At 42.0% G+C, this 23088-nt stretch overlaps 1 protein-coding gene across 1 annotated transcript in view; it reads left to right on the forward strand.

Moving 5' to 3' along the window:
• The window catches only part of igdcc4 (immunoglobulin superfamily, DCC subclass, member 4), a 183522-nt gene that overhangs the window by 133457 nt on the left and 26977 nt on the right, over positions 1-23088 (forward strand). The window contains exons 12-15 of the mRNA XM_063066033.1: positions 5068-5175; positions 5462-5636; positions 10514-10641; positions 20780-20950. Coding sequence (XP_062922103.1) covers positions 5068-5175; positions 5462-5636; positions 10514-10641; positions 20780-20950 — 582 coding nt within the window. The remainder of the gene's footprint in view (positions 1-5067; positions 5176-5461; positions 5637-10513; positions 10642-20779; positions 20951-23088) is intronic.

The raw sequence follows: 23088 nt of genomic DNA on the forward strand, positions 1-23088 counted from the left end.
ACAGTGAGGTACAAATTGCGGTCCACTTGTTAAAATTGGTGGAGAGCAAGTTTTCAGTTGGCAAGCTCGAATAATTAACAGATATTACACCTCAACCATCAGGGCTTTTGAACCAGAGGGGATAACCACTCAACTTCACTTGCCCATCACTGAATTGGACTCATTTTCAAGGACTCTTCACCGCATGTTCTTGATATTTATTGTTTGTCCGTTTGTTTATTTATTTATTATTTTCTTTTTGTACTTGCATGGTTTGATTTTTTTCTTCGCCCATTGGTTGCTGTCCGTCCTATTGGGTGCAGATTTTCATTGAATCTATTGTGTTTTTTGTCTTTACTGTGATTGCCCATAAGAAAATGAATCTCAGGGGCGTATATGGTGACATACGTGTACTTTGATAATAAATTAACTTTGAACTTTGAGTGGCGAAAGTATAACTGAAGTAGTATTAATGAAGCTGAGGTAAATGAACAGAAATTAGTCTTGGTAGTGTAAAGGCAGCATGCCAGTATTCCTCTTACTCTTAATAATTTCTCCTTTGGCTCCTCCCACTTCCTCCAAACTACAGGTGTAGCTATGGGCACCCGTATGGGTCCTAGCTATGCCTGCCTTTTTGTTGGTTTGTGGAACAATCTATGTTCAGTACCTATTCTGGTATCTGTCCCCCACTGTTCCTTCGCTACATCGGCAACTGCATTGGCGCTGCTTCCTGCACGCATGCTGAGCTCGTTGACTTTATTAACTTTGCCTCCAACTTTCACCCTGCCCTCAAGTTTACCTGGTCTATTTCCGACACCTCCCTCCCCTTTCTAGATCTTTCTGTCTCTGTCTCTGGAGACAGCTTATCCACTGATATCTACTATAAGCCTACTGACTCTCACAGCTATCTGGACTATTCCTCTTCTCACCCTGTCTCTTGCAAAAACGCCATCCCCTTCTCGCAATTCCTCCGTCTCCGCCGCATCTGCTCTCAGGATGAGGCTTTTCATTCTAGGACGAGGGAGATGTCCTTTTTTAAAGAAAGGGGCTTCCCTTCCTCCACCATCAACTCTGCTCTCAAACGCATCTCCCCTATTTCACGCACATCTGCTCTCACTCCATCCTCCCGCCACCCCACTAGGAATAGGGTTCCCCTGGTCCTCACCTACCACCCCACCAGCCTCTGGGTCCAACATATTATTCTCCGTAACTTCCGCCACCTCCAATGGGATCCCACCACTAAGCACATCTTTCCCTACCCCCCTCTCTCTGCTTTCCGCAGGGATCACTCCCTACGCGACTCCCTTGTCCATTTGTCCCCCCCATCCCTCCCCATTGATGTCCCTCCTGGCACTTATCCTTGTAAGCGGAACAAGTGCTACACGTGCCCTTACACTTCCTCCCTTACCACCATTCAGGGCCCCAGACAGTCCTTCCAGGTGAGGGGACACTTCACCTGTGAGTCGGCTGGGGTGATATACTGCATCTGGTGCTCCCAATGTGGCCTTCTATATATTGGCGAGACCCGACACAGACTGGGAGACCGCTTTGCTGAACACCTATGCTCTGTCCGCCAGAGAAAGCAGGATCTCCCAGTGGCCACACATTTTAATTCCACATCCCATTCCCATTCTGATATGTCTATCCACGGCCTCCTCTACGGTAAAGATGAAGCCACACTCAGGTTGGAGGAACAACATCTTATATTCCGTCTGGGTAGCCTCCAACCTGATGGCATGAACATTGACTTCTCTAACTTCTGCTAATGCCCCACCTCCTCCTCGTACCCCATCCGTTATTTATTTTTATACACACATTCTTTCTGTCACTCTCCTTTTTCTCCCTCTGTCCCTCTGACTATACCCCTTGCCCATCCTCTGGGTTCCCTCCCCCACCCTTGTCTTTCTCCCGGGGCCTCCTGTCCCATGATCCTCTCATATCCCCTTTGTCCAGTTCTTGGCTCCATCCCTTCCCCTCCTGTCTTCTCCTATCATTTTGGATCTCCCCCTCCCCCTCCCACTTTCAAATCTCTTACTAGCTCTTCCTTCAGTTAGTCCTGACGAAGGGTCTCAGCCTGAAACGTCGACTGTACCTCTTCCTAGAGATGCTGCCTGGCCTGCTGCGTTCACCAGCAACTTTGATGTGTTATGCCAGTATTCCTTCTTCCTACTTCTGGCAAATGAAAGGGATCTAACAATTGATGGAAACTAAACTTCAGTCCTCCTGTACATTTGCCAAAATGTGTCCACAGGCAGTTGACCTCGTGGACAAAATCAGGCTTGGCCATGTGCTTCATCTGCAGATATCCTTGCATGAAGCCTGGGACCAGGGAGATTTGGAGCAATGGAGAGTGCTGATACAGACTTGCTCTTCCATGGAATTACCTGAGCGAGCAGACACCTAAAAAAAAAAAAGAAATTGTTTCATTGATTGCTAGGGTTTCTTTCCATTCTTATAAAGCTCTATCCATGAGACTTTTTTGGAAGAATATTTAATTTCAAACAATTGTCATTTGTTGGAGGCTACAGGAAGACTTCTTTCCAGATCAACTTGAAAATGCTAACACATACAACATTGCCTTCATATCTGTTCTATAAATTTATCCATGTTATTTAAAAATGGACACAAATATTTACCAATGAGACCAATTTTGGTATTTAGAGGATTTTACTGATCTTTGGTATTAATCATAAAGTCAGTCTGCTGCTTTGGGAAGCAGTAAGAAAGCCTCTGTGCAAGTGTTTTGTAGTATAAGAGGAAGAAAGTCTTGCTACAATTGTGGGTTTATTGGGTTCTGTAGCGGCTAGAAGTATGGTAATAAGGCCACAGATTATACTTGTATACTGCTTTGGTCATGCCACACTGGAGTACTGAATTCAGTTTTGATCGCCTTACTTAAAATATATGTTTAGCAACAGAATGAAAAGATATGTGATTGCTTATTGGAAAGGGGGCTTTTTATGAAGGGATCTTGAACAGGCAGTGTGTTATTTTGGGAGAGGTGTATAAAATTGTAGAATCAATGATAAGGTAGGTATTCTCTATTCATTTCCCTGGCTAGGACTTGTGTGAGAATGCAGAATTTATGATTAAGGAAATGACCCCATTATTAACCAAAATAAGAATTTGTTCACATATACAGTACTTGTAAATCCTAAGATTTCTCCCCCGGATGGGTAATAGATGACTGTATTCTAGGCTTTGGTCAGTAAATTCTGAGACAGTTAAAGGAATTGAGAGATAATGGTTACAGAGTGAAAAAATAAGATTGATGTACGTTGCAACACACACAAGATGCTGGAGGAACTCAGCAGGCCAGGCAGCATCTATGGAAAAAAGTACAGTCGACGTTTTGGGCCAAAACCCTTAGGGGCAGGACTGGAGGAAAAAAAGCTGAGGAGTAGATTTAAAAGGTGGGGGAGGGGAGAGAGAAACACCAGGTAATACGTAAAACCTGGAGGGTGAGGAATGAAGTAAAGAGCTGAGAAGTTGATTTGTGAAAGAGACATAAGGCTATGGAAGAAAGAAAGGGTGGGCGGGGGGGAGGAGGACCAGCTAGAGGCGATGGACAAGCAAGGAGATAAGGCGAGGGAGGGGAAAGGGGATGGGAAATGAAGGAGGGGGGGTGTTGGAGGGCATTACCGGAAGTTTGAGAGATTGATGTTCATGCTATCAGGTTGGAGGCTACCCAAATGGAATATAAGATATTGTTCCTCCAACCTAAGTGTGGCCTCACCATGACAGTGGAGGAAGCCATGTTTGGACATATCGGAATGGGAAGTGGATTAAAAATGGGTGGACACTGGGAGATCCTGCTTGTTTTGGTGGATGGAGCATAGATGCTCGGTGAAGCGGTCTCCCAATCTGTGTTGGATCTCGCTGATTTACAAGAGGCCACACCGGGAGCACCGAACACAGTAAATGACCGCAACAGACTCACAGGTGAAGTGTCGCCTCACCTGGAAGGACTGTTTAGGGCCCTGAATGGTAGTGAGGGAGGAGGTGTAGGGGCAGGTGTAGCACTTGTTCTGCTTGCAGGGATAACTGCCTGGAGGGAGATCAGTGGAGAGGGACAAATGGACAAGGGAGTTGCATAGAGAGCGATTCCTGGGAAAGCAGAATTGACGGGGAGGGAAAGATGTGCTTGGTGGTGGGATCTCATTAGAGGTGGCAGATGTTTCAGAGAATTAAGTGCTTGATGCGGAGACTGGTGGGGTGGTAGGTAAGGGCAAGAGGAACCCTATCCCTGGTAGGGTGGTGAGAGAATGGGGTAAGAGCAGACATGCGTGAAATGGAAGAGATGCAGTTGAGGGCAGTGTTGATGATGGAGGAAGGGAAACCACTTTCTTTGAAAAAGGAGGACATCTCCTTTGTTCTAGAATGAAAAGCCTCAACCTGAGAACAGATGCGGTGGATCTGGAGGAATTGAGAGAAGGGGATGGCGTTTTTACAAGTAGCTGTGTGGTGTAGTCCAGGTAGCTGTGAGAGTCCGTGAGTTTGTAATAGTGTATCAGTGGATAAGCTGTCTCTGGAGATAGAGACAGTGAGATCAGGAAAGGGAACGGAGGTGTCTGAAATGGACCAGGTGAATTTGAGGCAGGGGTGCTGGAAGCAGCACCAATGCAGTTGCCAATATAGTGTAGGAATTGAATGAGCTGTGTGACATGCTTCACTTTTTTCTTATGATTATAAGACCCATTGTCCTATTATCTATCCTCGATGTGGCTATAGAGTGGCAACATTAATATGTATTCAACACTCTTTTACACCCATTGCAAATAAAAGTAAGAGAAGTATGGGATCTTGGATGAGAATGGGAGGGAGGTCAATATAACAGAAGTATGATCAGCCCGGTAAGATATGATGTTTTCTTCACTCATTCAGAATGCCATTCTTTAGCATGAAAGATCAAGTACTTGTCTTCAGTATTAAAGACTGGCCTAAACTATGCTCATGTACCCCTACATACTTGCTCCTTTGTTAATATTAATTGATGTCCTCATTGAAAAGAACTGGGCAGTAACATCAATTGATATTGTGGCAAAACAGTTTTCCAAAAATATTTATTTGGGTATTTTTTTCACTTAGTGTCAGACAGACTGTATGAAATCAAGCTGGTTGCATTTAACAAACAAGATGATGGATATGCAGCTGTATGGAAAGGAAAAACAGAGAAGCCACCTGTTCTAACATTGGGTAAGAACCACAAAAAGGGTGCAATGGTAATCATTTAAAATGTATGATAAAGAGAAATGCTGAAGTGTGTACAGCATAGAAAGCACACACCTAACTAGAGCACAAAAGCATTCGATTTTCTCATTGCATGAAAGATATATTTAGTGAAGCATTTTTTTCTTGGACAGTGTGTGCTTTTTATATTTTGGTCAAATTGTGTAATTATTATCTTTTCAACAATTTATACGAAGTTGAAGCTGAAGGCTAGATGTGAAAGAATAAAATACATCTCAAGTTATCTCTTTAGATTCTCCTGTGCTTCTGCCACCTCCAACCCAACTTTGGGCAGAACCTAATGGCTCCAGAGCAATCTGGTTACGTTGGAACAGACCACCATTCACTACAGTCCAGATTGCAAACTACACTGTACGTTGCAATCCTTGGGGGCTGAAGAATGCTTCTCTTGTGACTTACTTTACCAGGTAAGCTTGAGTAGAATGCTTTTTAATGAATGTAATCAATTTCAGTAAAATTTGCATATCATATGAGCATGTAATATTCATTTGAACTGTATACATGCCCAGATAAAACCCATGAAAAGCTAATTATGAATTAAAATTTTAGGATTAAACATACTAGTACTTTTTACGTAGCTTGATTATTTCAGAATGATCATTTTAAAAATAAGAAAAATCCATTTTGAAACTAATTTTATCAAGAATATTGGACAGGGTATTGTCCCCTTAATTGTTGTTGAAGATTCCTTTAGTGATTTGGAGCCTGTGTTTGTGTTCACCAAAGTTGATTGCACAATATAGCCAGTTCTGTGTGGCTTGGCAGTCTTGTGCATTGGAGAAGCTGATGTTCCATTGGACAATTATACTGAAGAATGAGATAGGTGGCTAATCTGGGAAAACTTTACACTTGTTTATCTGTGATATAGCTGGATAATATCTTGATTTTGTCATGTGTTAATTCTGTATGTATATGCCAGATAAAATTATAGAAATGTACAGGACTGAAACAGCCCCTTTCAACCCATCTCATCCATACCTATCAAGATGCCTGCTTTTGTTAATGACCACTTGTCCATGTTAGGCTCATATCTGTCAAGCCTTTCCTAAAAAAAGGCTACTTGTTTTTTTTCCAAACGTACTTATTGTATCTGGTCATATCACCACCTCTTGCAGTTCATTCTAAAGAGTCACCAACCTCTGTCTGAAAAATATACCCCTCAAATCTCCTTTCATTTTTTCCTCTCACCTTAATCGTATGCCCTTAAGTTGCAGACTTAATTGTTCTACAAAAAAGATTATCTATCATATCTATGCCTTTCATAATTTTATAAACTTCTACAAGGTAACCACTTAGCCTCCTACATTCCAATGAGAATAACCCCCATCTATTTATTCTCTCCTTATAAATACAGCATTCCATTTCAGGCAATGTTTTGTTGAATCTCTTCTGTACTCTCCCTATTATTACCACATCCCTCCTGTACTGTGACAATCAGAACTCTACGTAACACTGCTAATGCAGTCTAATGAATGTTTTGTGCAACACCCCAACTTTTCTACTCCCTCAGCCTGTGCAGGCAAGCATACCAAATGCCTTTTTCACTACACTTTTCACCTGTGAAACTGCTTTCAGGGGTCTAAGCACTTGCAATCTAAGGTCCTTCTGTATATCAACAATGCTATTTACTCCATGTCCTACTAGAATTTGACCTCCCTGAATACATTATCTCACTCTTGTCTAGATTAAATTCCATCCAACTTTCAAGCTGATCTTTGAGCCACTGCATCCTTGCAATCTATGACTCCCCAAGTTTTCATTCTACTTACAAACTTACTAATCATACCCCCAATCATTTATATATGTTACAAGCAACAACAACCCCAGCACTGATCCCTGTGATACATTCTGATTCCCATTTCGATATGTCCATCCATGGTCTCCTCCACTGTTGTGATAAGGCCACACTTAGGTTGGAGGAACAACACCGTATATTTCGTTTGGGTAGCCTCCAACATGATGGCATGAACATCGATTTCTCAAACTTCCAGTGATGCCTCCCCCACCTTCACCATTTCCTATCCCCTTTTCCCTTTCTCATGTTATCTCCCAGCCCGCCCATTGGCCTCCCTCTGGTGATCCTCCCCCCCCCCGCCCTTTTTCATTCTTCCATGACCTTTTGTCTCTTTCACCAATCAATTTCCCAGCTCTTTGCTTCATCCCTCCCCGTCCCAGTTTCACCTATCACCTGATGTTTTTCTCGCCCCTCCCCCAATCTTTCAAATCTACTCTTCAGCTTTTTTCGCCAGTCCTGCCGAAGGGTTTCAGCCCGAAACGTCGACTGTACTTTTTCCATAAATGCTGCCTGGCCTGCTGAGTTCCTCCAGCATTTTGTGTTTGATGCTTGGATTTCCAGCATCAGCCGATTTTCTCTTGTTTGTTTCCTGTGATATACCCTTGTTACAGATTTTCAGTCAAGAACTCAAGTCCAGCCATTACCACCCTCTGTCTCCCATCATCCAGCGAATTGTAAATCACTTTCTTCCAATATCCTTTGACCTTCTGGACCAGACTATCATGCAGGTCCTTGTTTTGATAACCTTTTCTTTGTTTAGTTTCTGTCATCTAAGAACTGCTTATCTACAGTTCTGGGGCAAATATGTAGTTGGTGGCAATTCATAGTTGTTGATGTTTACCCCTGGGATGATCCTTTCCCATGCTCTCGAGGAGCAGGAAAAATTTGGGATAGGACAAATTGCACAGTGTGGAAAATTGCAATCTAATGCTGAATACATCCTGTTTGGTGTGTGTGTTAGTCACTATAATTTTTGTTAATTAATTTATTTTTATCACTTTAAAAGAAAGTAGATTGGTAAACAGTGCAGTCATCTGCAATTTTCACTGCTACTGATTAGAATAGGGAGTTTTGTTTACTGGTGTTCAGCTACTTCTCTCTGCTCAGCTCTCCTGCTGACTTATATTTTCAACAATCAATATTGAAACCCTGCTTCATTGATATACACATTTCTGAAGTTTTTGCCCTTATTGATCTCCTTGCATCTTGATTGTTTGGCACCACAGTTCATGAAGATCATTTGGAAGTGGAAACTTTAAAACCATCACTCCCAGTATCAATTGGGATAGCAATTTAGCTGATCAGACTCTTTCCTGCTATTTTTAAAATCCTGTTGTTGAACACTGCCATTTTGGTAGCTCCAGTTTCATCCTAGTTTGGCTAACATCGCTGTCTGTTCTGTTGGTTTTGGTACTCTGATCAATACTGACAAAATTTAAGCTGGGGCTGTTTTTCAGCATAAACTTGAGAAAATGTGCAGATGCTGGAAATCCAAACACACACAAAATGCTGGAGGAACTTGTCAGGTCATGCAGCGTCTATGGAAAAGAGTTAATGGTTGACGTTTTGGGATGAGTCCCGATGAAGGATCTTGGCCTGAAACATTGACTGTTTACTCTTTTCCATAGATGCTGCCTGGCCTTCTGAGTTCCTCCAGCATTTTGTGTGCATTGCTTGCTTTTCAGCATATTGGCAAAATTGGTTTGTTCATATGACACAAAATTATATTACAGATGGGCAATGAAATGTGATTTTTGCTATTATGCATGGGTAGTTTTCTCAAAGACTGTATTATTGATCATATGTTTAAATATTACCCTTGTTTTACTCAGGAGCGGGATGGTCACCAGTGCTCAACATTTTTAAAAACTCACTATGTCTATTGCAATTGTATGATGAGACCTTTAGTTACTTATTTCTTACTTATTGTCATAACAAATAAGGCTTTTGAAAATGAGGCATCAAAGCAGTTTGGATAATTATGGTATTATTAAGTCCCTACTTGCATCTTATAACTAAAATAGTTTCACATTTCAACAAACTCCTGATTTTTAGCACTGGTAAATTAAAACTTTTGTTGTTAGCATTGAAACTTACTAGGATGTGTTACTATCACTTTTCAATGTTAGGTTTCCAAATTGTTAACAATGAAGATTAAAACTCTTGTAGTAAGACTGCCAGCAGACCACCGGAATATCCAGGATTGCTACAATTCTATAAACATAGTGCCCTAGGTATTTTGATTTCCTGAGCATGATAAATGGGGTTTATCCTGCAGGGAAGAATATGTAAGTCAGTCTGAAATTGTTAAATTGTTTTGTCATTGATAGAAGTCTATGTGATAATAAAAAGTAAAAAATATTGTAAATTTAGAAGCAAACACATGATACTGGGAGGATATTGCAGGTCAGTCAAGATCTAGAAAATTAAAAAAAAACAGATACATACATGATCCTGGATATCTAACTTGGCTATTTTGTCTTGTTTAAGCAACAAGTTATTTTTGACACCACCAACACCCCTCCCACCACAGTAAAACCATTTATATAGCGGATCCAAAAAACAAGTGTTGCTTAGTTTATCAGAAAAGGATTCAGTGGTTTAAGAACTTGGCAATATGTCTAATGTTGCAGTCAATACATCCAAATTAGTGATTCACATCTTAGAGCAGAGGTTCCCAACTTGGAGTCCACTGACCCCTTGGTTAACAGTAGGGGTCCATGGCATAAAAAAGGCTGGGAGCCTCTGCCATAGAGTCTTTGAGCCCTGTGGAACTGTGGGTCAAAGACTGGAGGAGCCTGGCAAATATTCTGAAGTGTCTACGAGGCCTTAATAATGAGAGAAATGTTTTGAAATGTCACAAAATAAGACATTAAAAGCACAGCTGATACGCCAGCTACTCTTGTAGTAAGACTGCCAGCAGACCACTGGAATATCCAGGATTGCTACAATTCTATAAAGATACTGCCCTATGTATTAAGTATTTATGGAGAGTGTGTGTATTTTACTGAGAATGAACAAATGGGGTTTTCATTCACAAAGATGGTGAACCACTATGTATACATTAGTGATATTCAAGATACTGTTACCTGTAGGTAAATTGATGATTTCAACAAAAGTTTTACAAGATTGGATGAGACGGGTAATTTATGCTGCTAGTGTTGGAGATACCTTGTACTCCTCTGTGGTAAACCAGGAGCAAATCAGTTAATTAATACTAGTTTCTACACCTTAGGCATGCCATTAGATGTATAATGTCATGGACCTTTTTTAAATTAAGCAGATTTATTGTCAAGTATATAAATTATTGGTTGCTTGTGCATCTATGTATTACTGCATCTGTGAAAGTAAGCACTTAAATATGTAAAAAGCTCAAGTGAATGTAAAAGCAATGCATTGACACCCAATCTAATGTTATGCTTATATCCAAGTCATACGTAACATGTTATAATCAACATGAATACTTATTCAATTTTTGGACTGTTCCAGCACTGTAGAAGAGATTATTATTACTAGCCTGAAGCCATACACTAGGTATGAATTTGCGGTCCAGTCTAATGGGTATGGTGTTGATGGACCTTTCAGTGGCGTTGTAGAGGGATCAACTCTGTCTGACAGTGAGTACATTTTATTCTTATAATGTTCATTAAAAATTATTTCATGATCAGGTTTAGTGGTCAAACATTTGGAACGTTCACATTACCTGTGATGATTCTCTAGGGTTCACTGTTCCAGCATCAGCAGAGAGTTTTGGACAAACTTTAATCTACAGATGCTCTTCATTTCTAAATAGTTAGGAATAGTTGAACACAGTCATAGGATAAAATGGCGACAGCTTGTAGTTCTCTAATAAGCATGCAGAGTCATTTACAAGTCAAATTTAAAGTAATTGAATAATTAAAGTGGGGTATTTACAGCTGTAGACAAAACTTCAGAAAATATTCAGAGAGTCTTAAAAGAGGAGATTTCCTTTGGACTGCATGAAGTCTCAAGATATCAGGTTAAATATGCTCACAATGCAGCCTGCTAATTATTACCTAATGCTCTCCCTGATGTGAATATGTATTCCTCCATGTTATACTTATTTTGGGCAAAGGACTGAGGATAATGATGAGAGTGAATTGATGACGACTTTACTACCATTGCTGGCTATTAGGACATAACTGCATAGAGTGGATATGGAAGGGATATTGTCAATGGTGGGGGAGTCTAGGGCCAGAAGGCACAGCCTCCGAATAAGTAGAAGGACATAAACATAAAATAATCTGCAGGTGCTGGGGTCAAAGCAGCACTGACAACACGCTGGAGGAACTCAGCAGGTCGGGCAGCAAGCGTGGAAAAGATCGGTTGACGTTCCGGCCCGAAACATCGACCGATTTTTTCCACGGATGTTGCCCGACCTACTGAGTTCCTCCAGCGTGTTGTGAAGTAGAGGACATGCCTTTAGAACAGAGATGAGGAGGAATTTGTTTAGCCAGAAGTTGGTGAGTCTGTTGACGTAATTACTGCAAACAGCTGTGGAAGCCAGATCATTGGGTATATTTAAAGCACAGGTTGATAGGTTCTTCATTAATAAGGGCGTCAAAGGTTATGGAGAGAAGGCAGGAGAATGGGTTTGAGAGGGAATATAAATCAGCCGTGATCGAATGGAAGAGCAGTCTTAATGGGCTGATTGGCCTTATTCTGCTCCTGTGTCTAGTGGTGTTATCTGCTAGACTAGACCTGCATTGTTTAATGAAAGTGAGAGAATGATCTTCTTGGCCTTATCCTTATCCATAATGGCTGTGACAATATTTATAGGAGCAATTTTTCTGCAGGCTAAGAAAATGATGTTCAAACTTCACACTTTGGAATCCCTTTGCTATACCATCATGTTGAATGGGATGGATTGACAATAGGTCAAAGCTAGGCACCATTCACGCTGTGGGGAAAAACAGCCGCAGAATTGTGTTTCAGCACATCTGAAACCTATGGGCTAGTATTTCCTTGCTCTAAAATCGCCTTCAAACCAGGAGATTTGATGAGGGCCATAGAGAACTGTCAGGGCGACCGTTCATTCATTCATTCATTCGTTATGTGCCGTGTTGTATGACATGGGCGATCATGGCCTATGACCATGATTGTTGGCAAATTTTTCTACAGAAGTGGTTTGCCTTTGCCTTCTGGGCAGTGTCTTTACAAGATGTGCTCTTCAAAGAGATTCTCTGCCTGTCATCAGTGGTTGCCTAACCAGGACTTGTGATATGCACCAGCTGCACATACAACCATCCATCACCTGATCCAGTGACTTCACGTGATCCTGATTGGTGGGGGGGGGGGGGGTTGGTTGTTGAGCTCCACCTTGCCCAAGGGTGGTCTGCAGGCTAGCAGAGGGAAAGAGCACCTTGCGCATCCTTTGGTAGAGGCTACAATTAAGTATATCAAATAATGTGATGCCAACATGAAGAAGGTGTAGATTAGGACCATACATTTGCTAAAAAGAGGAGACTGAAAGTTGTAGAGTGACATGACTAACTAACACCATCAAATGGGATAAGAGTTTTGAGGGCCTCTCAAGTTTAGTTCTGAATAGTGCTAGAAAACTGCTGATTGGAGAAGGAGACTCCATTACGTATTTGCTTCTCGACTATGATGGAAACCAGCATACACATAGAACTATACAGCACAGAAACAGACTGGGCCAAACAGCCTCTTAAACAGCACTATTGTATCTGCTCCTACCTTTATCCCTGGCAGCCCTTTCCATGCACACACTGTTCTCTGTATAAAAAATAAATAAATCCCAAGCATCTTCTTTAAACTTTCACACTCTCACCTTAAATGCATGCCCTCTGGTAGTTGGAATTTCAACTTTTTGAAAAGGATGCTGACTGTGTTCTCTGTGCCTCTCATAATTTTATAAACATTTATCAGGCCTCCTGTCAGACTCCAGAGGTTCAGAGCAAACTGCTCCAATTTTGTCCAACCTCACACATCCTCAGAAGTTCCAGGAGTCTCCCGCATATTAATAGTGGCTCCCTGATGCCCGCAAGTTACATACAATATCACGGAAATCAATTTTTTTGAGAGTGAGAGAGAGAGAGAGAAAGCAAGAGAAAGCGCGAGAGCGACCACAAGAGAGTGAGTGCGCGAGAGAGAGCGAGAGCAAGCAAGCGAGAGCGCGCGAGAGTGAAAGCAAGTGAGAGCGCGAGAGAGACCACGAGAGAGAGAGAGAGAGAGCACACCATGACAGAGTGTTCCAAAAAAAGAAAATGTAAAACGTACGTCACCCCAGACTACCCTAAATTATACCCCTGCCTAATAGGGGTCAAAAATAATGACAGTGTTGCTCGCTGCGCTGTTTTCAACAGTGACTTTTCTATTGCCCATGGTGGGTTAAGACTGTAAAAGACATGTTGAGGTGAGTTTAACAGGTGTCATTCGTTCATTAGCATAGCTAACGTTATTTAAACTAGCTGGCTAGCTGCTAAGGAGCTACTCTATTGCAAACATCCCACCTCTCCCGGAAGTTCCGGGAGTCTTCTGCAAATTGAGGGTGCTACCTCCCTGAAATGAGTTTTTGCAGGGTGGGATGTGTGCAACCTCTCCTTACAGTTCATACCCTCTAATCCAGGTATCATCCTGGTAAACTTCTTCTGCACCCTTTACAAAGACTCCATGTTCTTTCTATGGTGCAGTTACCCGAGGATCACCACCTTGTCGTTCTTGTATGTTCCTGGGATCCCGAATGCAATGCAGTCTGAAGTTTAGTCATCTGGCATGTAGCTCCTGATAGGGTCACCCATGCAGTAAGGTCAAGGAGGTTCCAGACAAAGAGTGGAGCTGGTGGAAGATGACAACACTTCACAACAGTAGTGAAGGCGGAAGAAGGCTGCAGCAGTGAATGGTCCCCAGTCAACTTGCATTCCATGCCATTGGACCATGACCCCGATCTGTCAAGGACCATGTGCTGACTGCCAATGCATCAACCTCTCTATGTTAAACAAGGTCGTGCACAGGCATCTTCCATTTAGAGAATCCCACCCTAATCAACGCCTTAGAAGAACATCATACTCAACTCGAGTGATCACACCATGATGATCAGAATTGCACACAGTACTCCAGGTGCAGCCTAATCAAAGACTTATGTGAGTTCAAAAGTTGAGACTTCTGAATTTAGAGAAATAATGAGTAAGTGGTCCATCTCTGCTTAACTCCAGAGGGCCCCACCATCATGGGATATTAGGAATTAATATTAACTGTGGGTATCAATCCCTAAATCCCATCTGTATTACAGAAGATGATGTGTTACAAACCCAGCTGTGCACGTAGCTCAGTTGTTCCCATACAATTCCAAGGCAGGCATATACTATACACAATAAAGCAGCAAATTGTCATGGTATATTTTGTCGCTATACCACAAGAAAAATCTCACCTAGCCTTCCATGTCTACTCTCAGACATTAGGAAACTGATAAAAAACTGGACCCCTCATCTCCAGATCTCAGTGTAGCTTATTCTAAGCATAGCCAAAAGTGCAGAGTTATGGAAGCGAGATGACAGTGAGTGCACTTTTTATTATTTGACTGAAAGCAATGATAAAATTGAAGCCTGTAAGAATTGATGAAAATGTAGTATTGGCTGGAACCATGTCCAGTAGAAAATAAGATGGCTTTAGCAGTTAGAGGCCAATTAACCTATCCTAGGTCATCTCTGCAGAAATTTCTCAGAGAAGTGTACCACCTTCAGCTTGACCAATGACCTTTCTTTCTTCATAAAGTCAGAAATGAGATGTTCATTGAATTCAGAGTGCTCAATTCTGTTTGCAGTTTCAGAGGCCTTGCATAGAATCATGGATATTTATGCCAACCCAAAAAGTACTATCCAGCATAACCTGAAATCCCATCTTTCAAAACTTTGTAGGTACCATGTATTAAGTACTATTCTTAGTATCTAAAAGCTACTGTATCACCACTTCCGGCAGTGAGTTTTATTCTCTCCATCTTCTGAGTGAAAACTTTCCTCAGTTTCTCTCTAATCTTTCTAGTTTCTAATCTCTCAGCTTTGGAAAATGTGTCATACCTGTCCCACCTGTTAGCTCTCATTTTTTAAAAAATCTCTAATTAAAGCTGCTTTCAGTCACTTCTGCTTCAAAGAAAACAATTTTCATCTAACCAATCATTCTTCATGACTAGAAGTCTCCAACTCTGACAAAGATCCTCGTTAACATCCTCCCTGTACCTCTCTTACTTCTGTTACATCCTTCCATAATGAAGTGACCAAAACTGTACATAGTGCTCTGGCAGATGGCAAATGCTTTATATAAACCTGATTTGTATTTTGTGTTTTAGTCAATAAAATGTATTCCATATTATTACTTTATACACTTGCCCTGCTTTCTTGAGGGAACTGTGGACATATAGTCTTCATTTTGTTTTAATCCCTCTTCTGCAATGTACAAAAAGTCAGTAATAAACTGACTCTTTACCCTATTCCCCCCCCCACCCTATCACCCACTGCCACTGAATAAACTCCCAGAATTTGTCCTACCACTTTTTCTTAGTATTCGAAATGTTTCAATCTCAGTCTTGAATACAGGTTTCCCTCGCCATCCGAAGGTAGAGCGTTCCTATGAAACGGTTCGTAAGCCGAAATGTCATAAAGCGAAGAAGCAATTACCATTTATTTATATGGGAAAATTTTGTGAGCGTTCGCAGACCCAAAAATAACCTACCAAATCATGCCAAATAACACATAAAACCTAAAATAACAGTAACATATAGTAAAAGCAGGAATGATATGATAAATACACAGCCTATATAAAGTAGAAATACTTCTCTACAACGATTGCCTACACAGATCTCCGTAGTGAAAATCTCACGCAAGCGCTCTGGGCAGAAAATCTCACGCAAGCGCTGTTGGCATAAACGTGCTCTCCAGTAACCTTTAAACTATGAAGCTGCCAAATCTACCAAATAACACGTAAAAATACACAGCCTATATAAAGTAGAAATAACGTATGTACAGTGTAGTATCACCTACCGGAATTGGGAAAACAGCGCCGAGCACACTGATGATGGTGTGTTAGACTGAGTCGTCGCAGGCTGGTTGGTGCAGTGGCCGCTGACCCAATACATTGCCGCGAAGAACGTAGCGGTAGCCGGGAGGCACACAGCACATCGTTAAGAAAAAAGCCGAAATAAACATGCTAATTAATTAGGTGCTGCCCGGCACGTAAATGTCGGCGCAGATCAGAGGCAATTGCCGATTCCATCACTTCTGATCTGGGCCGACAATTACATGCTGGGCGGCACCTAATTAATTAGCATGTTTATTTCGGCTTTTTTCTTAAAGATGTGCTGTGTGCCTCCCGACTACCGCTGCGTTCTTCGCGAATCGGTACAGTATCTGTCCGGGGCCCGGGTGTTGGGGTGGTGGGACACGGGGGTGTCATCTCATCATCGATCAGGGCAGGCAGCTCATCTTCTCCTATGACTGCCCGCCTCGATGTCGAAGGTTGAGGTTTGTCGTCTGCTGTGGCTGATGTGGAAGGCTTGCTTGACTGCTGAGCCTCGCGCATTTTTCTATCATACAGTTGTTTGTAAGCACTCAAAGCATCCTGCAAATATCCCCTAAACCTACGTACCCTTTCAAAATTAAAGTTGTACTTTATCATTGCAGCGAAAATCTCACACAGTTGCTTCACTTTCTGCATTCGGTTTCGATTGTTATCCTTTCCTCTTCCAATTGCATCAGCTCTTCATCTATCAGTTCTTTGTCATGGGATGCCAAAACCTCTTCACCATCATCTTCGTCAACTTCCACAAGCCAAACTGACTTTGTCCTTGCTTCGTTCACCACGATCGAAATGCTTAATTATGTCTAGTTTTACGCTAAGTGTAACACCCTTACTCTTTCAGGCTTTTCCAACACCTTAGAACTCATCTTGCTAACAGCTGCTCAATGCAACGTGTTTAAACAATGCCGTTCCGAATCCGGGGAGAGTGGCTGCTTGGGGTGCGCTGCCTTTTATCACGCGCTGATTTTTTCGCGCGCTGCCTTTCTTCGTAACAGTGAAAACACCTTCTGAAAGCGAAAACAGGGTACTAATGTAGGTCTTTCGTAACAGTGAGGTTTCGTAAAGCGAACGTTCGAAAAGCGGGGGACACCTGTATATTCATTTGTGAGGTATAGAATTCCAAGATCACACTGTCACACATGAGACTTTTGCTCTGTAAGTGAAAGAAAGACAAAAGGAGCAATTGAAGGTAGGGTGCTTTCAAACAATACTTGGCCCTTGAACTGCTCTGGCACCCACAGCAATTGTCTAGCTGACTCTGTTAAGATACTGGTGAATGATCATCTATATTTTGGTATATTGGCGCTTATAAATCAAAGTATTAAGTATAAGAGTTGGAATGTTATGGTGAGGTTGTATAAGGCATTGGTGAGGCCGAATTTGGAGTATTGTGTACAGTTTTGGTCTCCAAATTACAGGACGATATTAATAAGGTTGAAAGAGTGAAGAGAAGGTTTACAAGGATATTGCTGGGACTTGAGAAACTGAGTTACAGAGAAAAGTTGAATAGGTTAGGACTTTATTCCCTGGAGCGTAGAAGAATGAGGGGAGATTTGATAGAGATAGATAAAATGATGATGGGTGTAGATAGAGTGAATGCAAGCCGGCTTTTTCCACTGAGACTAGGGGAGTAAAAAACCAGAGGACATGGGTTAAGGGTGAAGGGGGAAAAGTTTAAAGGGAACATTAAAACATTAAAATTGGTCCCTTAGAGAATCAGAGTGGACGGCTATGTGCAGAACCAAAAGAGATGGGGGAGATTCTGAACAATTTCTTTTCTTCTGTATTCACTAAGGAGAAGGATATTGAATTGTGTAAGGTAAAGGAGACAAGAAGGGTAGTTATGGAAAGTATGACGATTAAAGAAGAGGAAGTACTGGCACTTCTAAGGAATACAAAAGTGGATAAGTCTCCGGGTCCGGACAAGATATTCCCTAGGACCTTGAGGGAAGTTAGTGTAGAAATAGCAGGGGCTCTGACAGAAATGTTTCAAATGTCATTAGAAACGGGGATGGTGCTGGAGGATTGGCGTATTGCTCATGTGGGTCCATTGTTTAAAAAGGGTTCTAAGAGTAAACCTGGCAGTTATCAGCCTGTGAGTTTGACGTCAGTGGTGGGTAAATTGATGGAAAGTATTCTTAGAGATAGTATATATGATTATCTGGATAGACAGGGTCTGATTAGGAACAGTCAACATGGATTTGAGCGTGGAAGGTCATGTTTGGCAAATCTTATTGAATTTTTTGATGAGGTTACTAAGAAAGTTGACGAGGGTAAAGCAGTGGATGTTGTCTATATGGACTTCAGTAAGGCCTTTGACAAGGTTCCACACGGAAGGTTAGTTAGGAAGGTTCAATCGTTAGGCATTAATATGGAAGTAGTAAAATGGATTCAGCAGTGGCTAGATGGGAGACGCCAGAGAGTAGTGGTGGATAACTGTGTGTCAGATTGGAGGACGGTGTGTAGCAGTGTGCCTCAGGGATCTGTACTGGGTCCAATGTTGTTTGTCGTATATATTAATGATCTGGATGATGGGGTGGTAAATTGGATTGGTAAGTATGCAGGTGATACTAAGATAGGTGGTGTTGTGGATGATGAGGTAGGTTTTCAAAGCTTGCAGAGAGATTTAGGACAGTTAGAAGAGTGGGCTGAAAGATGGCAGATGGAGTTTAATGCTGAAAAATGTGAGGTGCTACATTTTGGTAGAACTAATCAAAATAGGACATACATGGTAAATGGTAGGGCATTATAGAATGCTGTAGATCAGAGGGATCTAGGAATAATGGTGCATAGTTCCCTGAAGGTGGAATCTCATGTGGATAGGATGGTGAAGAAAGCTTTTGGTTTGCTGGCCTTTATTAATCAGAGCATTGAGTATAGGAGTTGGGATGTAATGTTGAAATTATATAAGGCATTGGTAAGGCCAAACCTGGAATATTGTGTACAGTTCTGGTCACCGAATTATAGGAAAGATGTCAATAAAATTGAGAGAGTACAGAGGAGGTTTACTAAAATGTTGCCAGGATTTCATCTCCTAAGTTACAGAGAAAGGTTGAACAAGTTGGGTCTTTACTCTTTGGAGCGTAGAAGGTTGACGGGGGGATTGATAGAGTTGACGTGGTTAGGCTTTTTCCATTGAGAGTGGGGAAGATTCAAACAAGGGGACATGAGTTGAGGGAGGACAAAAGTTTAGGGGTAACATGAGGGGGAACTTCTTTACTCAGAGAGTGGTAGCTGTGTGGAATGAGCTTCCAGCAGAAGTGGTTGAGGCAGGTTCTATGTTGTTGTTTAAAGTATAATTGGATAGATATATGGACAGGAAAGGAATGGAGGTTATGGGCTGAGTGCAGGTCGGTGGGACTAGGTGAAAGAAAGAGTTCAGCACGGACTGGAAGGGCCGAGATGGCCTGTTTCCGTGCTGTAATTGTTATATGGTTATTGGGAGGGGGGGGTCTTCACACAGAGGGTGGTGGGAGTGTGGAGTGAGCTGCCAGATGAAGTGGTAAATGCAGGCTCACTTTTAACATTTAAGAAAAACTTGGACAGGTACATGAATGAGAGGTGTATGGAGGGATATGGTCCAGGTGCAGGTCAGTGGGACTAGGCAGAAAAATGATTCAGCACAGCCAAGAAGGGCTTATCAGTGATTAAATGTAAGAATCTTGATTAAGAATTTTGGAGATAATTGTCAGTCAAAAGTTGATGAGAAAGAAAGTTGTAAATAACAGAAAAATTGTATTTTAAATGGTGAGAAGCTATTCAATGCTAGTTCAAAAACACTCAAGGAGCTCCAAACTGTTCAGGGCAAGGTAGCTTTCTTGATTGGCCCTACATCCACTTGTATACTGCACGTTATGCCACTGGCGTTTAGACTGGGTATAAAGGTCCTCCATCTGTGGCAATGTTCTGGGTTTCCTTCATCATGTCAGTAGCTTCCCAAGTTTTCACTACTGTCAGTCATGCAGGTCCTGGGTGGAGACTCAGGATTCTTCATTGCTATTTCCATAATAATTTTGTTTTACCCGTCAGGGTTGTCAGCCTGAACGTAGAGGATCGGTGGACCACTCTTAGTCTGTCCTGACCTGTTTGCCATGGGTGACCCTACCAGGAGCCAAAGCGTAAAGCCCTGACTCCAGCCAGCATAGTTCTCTGGAATATTTAGGCATGTAAGCCTCCAAACCATGAATGATTGTGGTCCTCTTGGAGGTTGGCCCTGCATCTGCCACCTTAAAAACATATTTCTTCTCTGCCACTCTGTGGCTGAGGTATTACACCTACACTGAGGCAAAATGCCACACAGCTTTAATGGTACCTTTCAAATTTGCTACCTATATTACCTAGAAGTATAATATTGGCAGATGCATAGGGACATATTCTGACTTGGTACTGTATCTATTTTTGTCATTGTCACTGGCTTGAGACCATTGAATTCTACCTCACAAGGTTAGTTTCCTCCTTGTCTCCTTGGTGTTTACCGTCAGGTTCTGTCAACTCAGTTGAAATGTGTCTCCAATTAGTGAGACATATTGAAGCGCCTTGTTAGTACAATAAGTGTCCTTTTTTTTTTAGTTTTTTAGTCGTCGTTTATTGTCAGATCACAATGGTATGCACAAGGATGATGAATAAAAAATTTTGAATTGTTTTAAGTAACACGGAAACATTAGTGTGTGCATTAATTTCTTAATCATTGTTTTCCAGAACCTTCCACCCCTCCATCTGACTTGAAATTAAATCCAATTAATTCCTACTCGGTCAGAGTTCGATGGCAACCTCCAACTGAACCAAATGGCATTATAATTGAATACATCATTTTGTATAATGTCAACTACACACAACCAGATGACCTCTGGAATTCACTATCCAAGGAAGGTGGGTGCTGAAGCAAATAGTCAAAATGATTGTAGATTTGCATCTTTGTTACTTGCCAATTGTCCATCACACAAGATGATGATAAATCCAGTATTTTTATTTAGCAGTGGTAAAGAATGATGATGCTTAAGCAATGGAGAACTTATGGATGGTGTTAAGAATTTATTTAATTCGACATACAAAGAGCATTTGTGCTCGCAACACACATCAAAGTTGCTGGTGAACGCAGCAGGCCAGGCAGCATCTCTAGGAAGAGGTACAGTCGACGTTTCAGGCTGAGACCTTTCGTCAGGACTAACTGAAGGAAGAGTTAGTAAGAGATTTGAAAGTGGGAGGGGGAAGGGGAGATCCAAAATGATAGGAGAAGACAGGAGGGGGAGAGATGGAGCCAAGAGCTGGACAGGTGATTGGCAAAGGGGATATGAGAGGATCATGGGACAGGAGGCCCGGGGAGAAAGACAAGGTGGGGGGGGGGAACCCAGAGGATGGGCAAGGGGTATAGTCAGAGGGACAGAGGGAGAAAAAGGAGAGTGAGAGAAAGAATGTGTGTATTAAAATAAATAACGGATGGGGTATGAGGGGGAGGTGAAGCATTAGTGGAAGTTAGAGAAGTCAGTGTTCATGCCATCAGGTTGGAGGCTACCCAGACAGAATATAAGGTGTTGTTCCTCCAACCTGAGTGTGGCTTAATCTTTACAGTAGGGGAGGCCGTGGATAGACATGTCACAATGGGAATGGGATGTGGAATTAAAATGTGTGGCCATTGGGAGATCCTGCTTTCTCTGGCGGACAGAGCGTAGGTGTTCAGCAAAACGGTCTCCCAGTCTGCGTCGGGTCTCGCCAATATATAGAAGGCCACATCGGGAGCACCGGATGCAGTATATCACCCCAGCCGACTCACAGGTGAAGTGTCGCCTCACCTGGAAGGACTGTTTGGGGCCCTGAATGGTGGTAAGGGAGGAAGTGTAAGGGCATGTGTAGCACTTGTTCTGCTTACAAGGATAAGTGCCAGGAGGGAAATATAGTTCCAGGACTGGGGTGATATACTCTTCACCTGTGAGTCGGCTGGGGTGATGTACTTCATCTGTAAGTCGGCTGGGGTGATATACTCTTCACCTGTGAGTTGGCTGGGGTGATATACTCTCCCTTACCACCATTCAGGGCCCCAGACAGTCCGTCTGGGTAGCCTTCAACCTGATGGCATGAACATTGACTTCTCTAACTTCCGCTAATGCCCCACCTCCCCCTCGTACCCCATCCGTTATTCATTTTTATACACACATTCTTTCTCTCACTCTCCTTTTTCTCCCTCTGTCCCTCTGACTATACCCCTTGCCCATCCTCTGGGTCCCCCCCTCCCCCGTTGTCTTTCTCCCCGGACCTCCTGTCCCATAATCCTCTCATATCCCCTCTGCCAATCACCTGTCCAGCTCTTGGCTCCATCCCTCCCCTTCCTGTCTTCTATCATTTTGGATCTCCCCCTCCCCCTCCCACTTTCAAATCTCTTACTAACTCTTCCTTCAGTTAGTCTTGACGAAGGGTCTCAGCCTGAAACGTCGACTGTACCTCTTCCTAGATATGCGGCCTGGCCTGCAGCAACTTTGATGTGTGTTGCTTGAATTTCCAGCAGAATTCCTGTTGTGAGCATTTGTGCTAATTATTTTTGCTTCATTCACATTTTTATTCTCTATAGGGGAAAATATTTTGTATGGGTTAATCAAATAAGAATGTTCACATTTATTATAGAAGTGCAAAATTATTTTTGATGCTTCTGCAGAAGTTATTTCTTCAGGAATCACTGCTGTTGCAGTGTAAGATCAAAATTATTTCCTTATAGTAAGGGCTTCAAAATTCTAAAAGAATTTCATCAAAAGTAAATATGCTTTGGTATAGATGTGCTAATATGACATTCATACTGCAGGTACCAAATAAAATTAACTAAGTTTTAAAGCTTTCAGTTTTTTTTTTACTTTTGATTCAGTTTAGGACTTGGTTTTTGTTTTGAAAGTTATCAGTAAAATCAGCTAATTTTAGTTATTATATAATTTGAATCAGCAAAATGCATCCATATTAAGTCTCTTTTAAATGCTATAAAGGAAAAAACTAAATAAAAGTAACAAAGTGGTCAGGCGACGTGA

Source organism: Mobula hypostoma, chromosome 13 (genome assembly GCF_963921235.1).
Source record: "Mobula hypostoma chromosome 13, sMobHyp1.1, whole genome shotgun sequence".
Lineage (NCBI taxonomy): Eukaryota > Metazoa > Chordata > Chondrichthyes > Myliobatiformes > Myliobatidae > Mobula > Mobula hypostoma.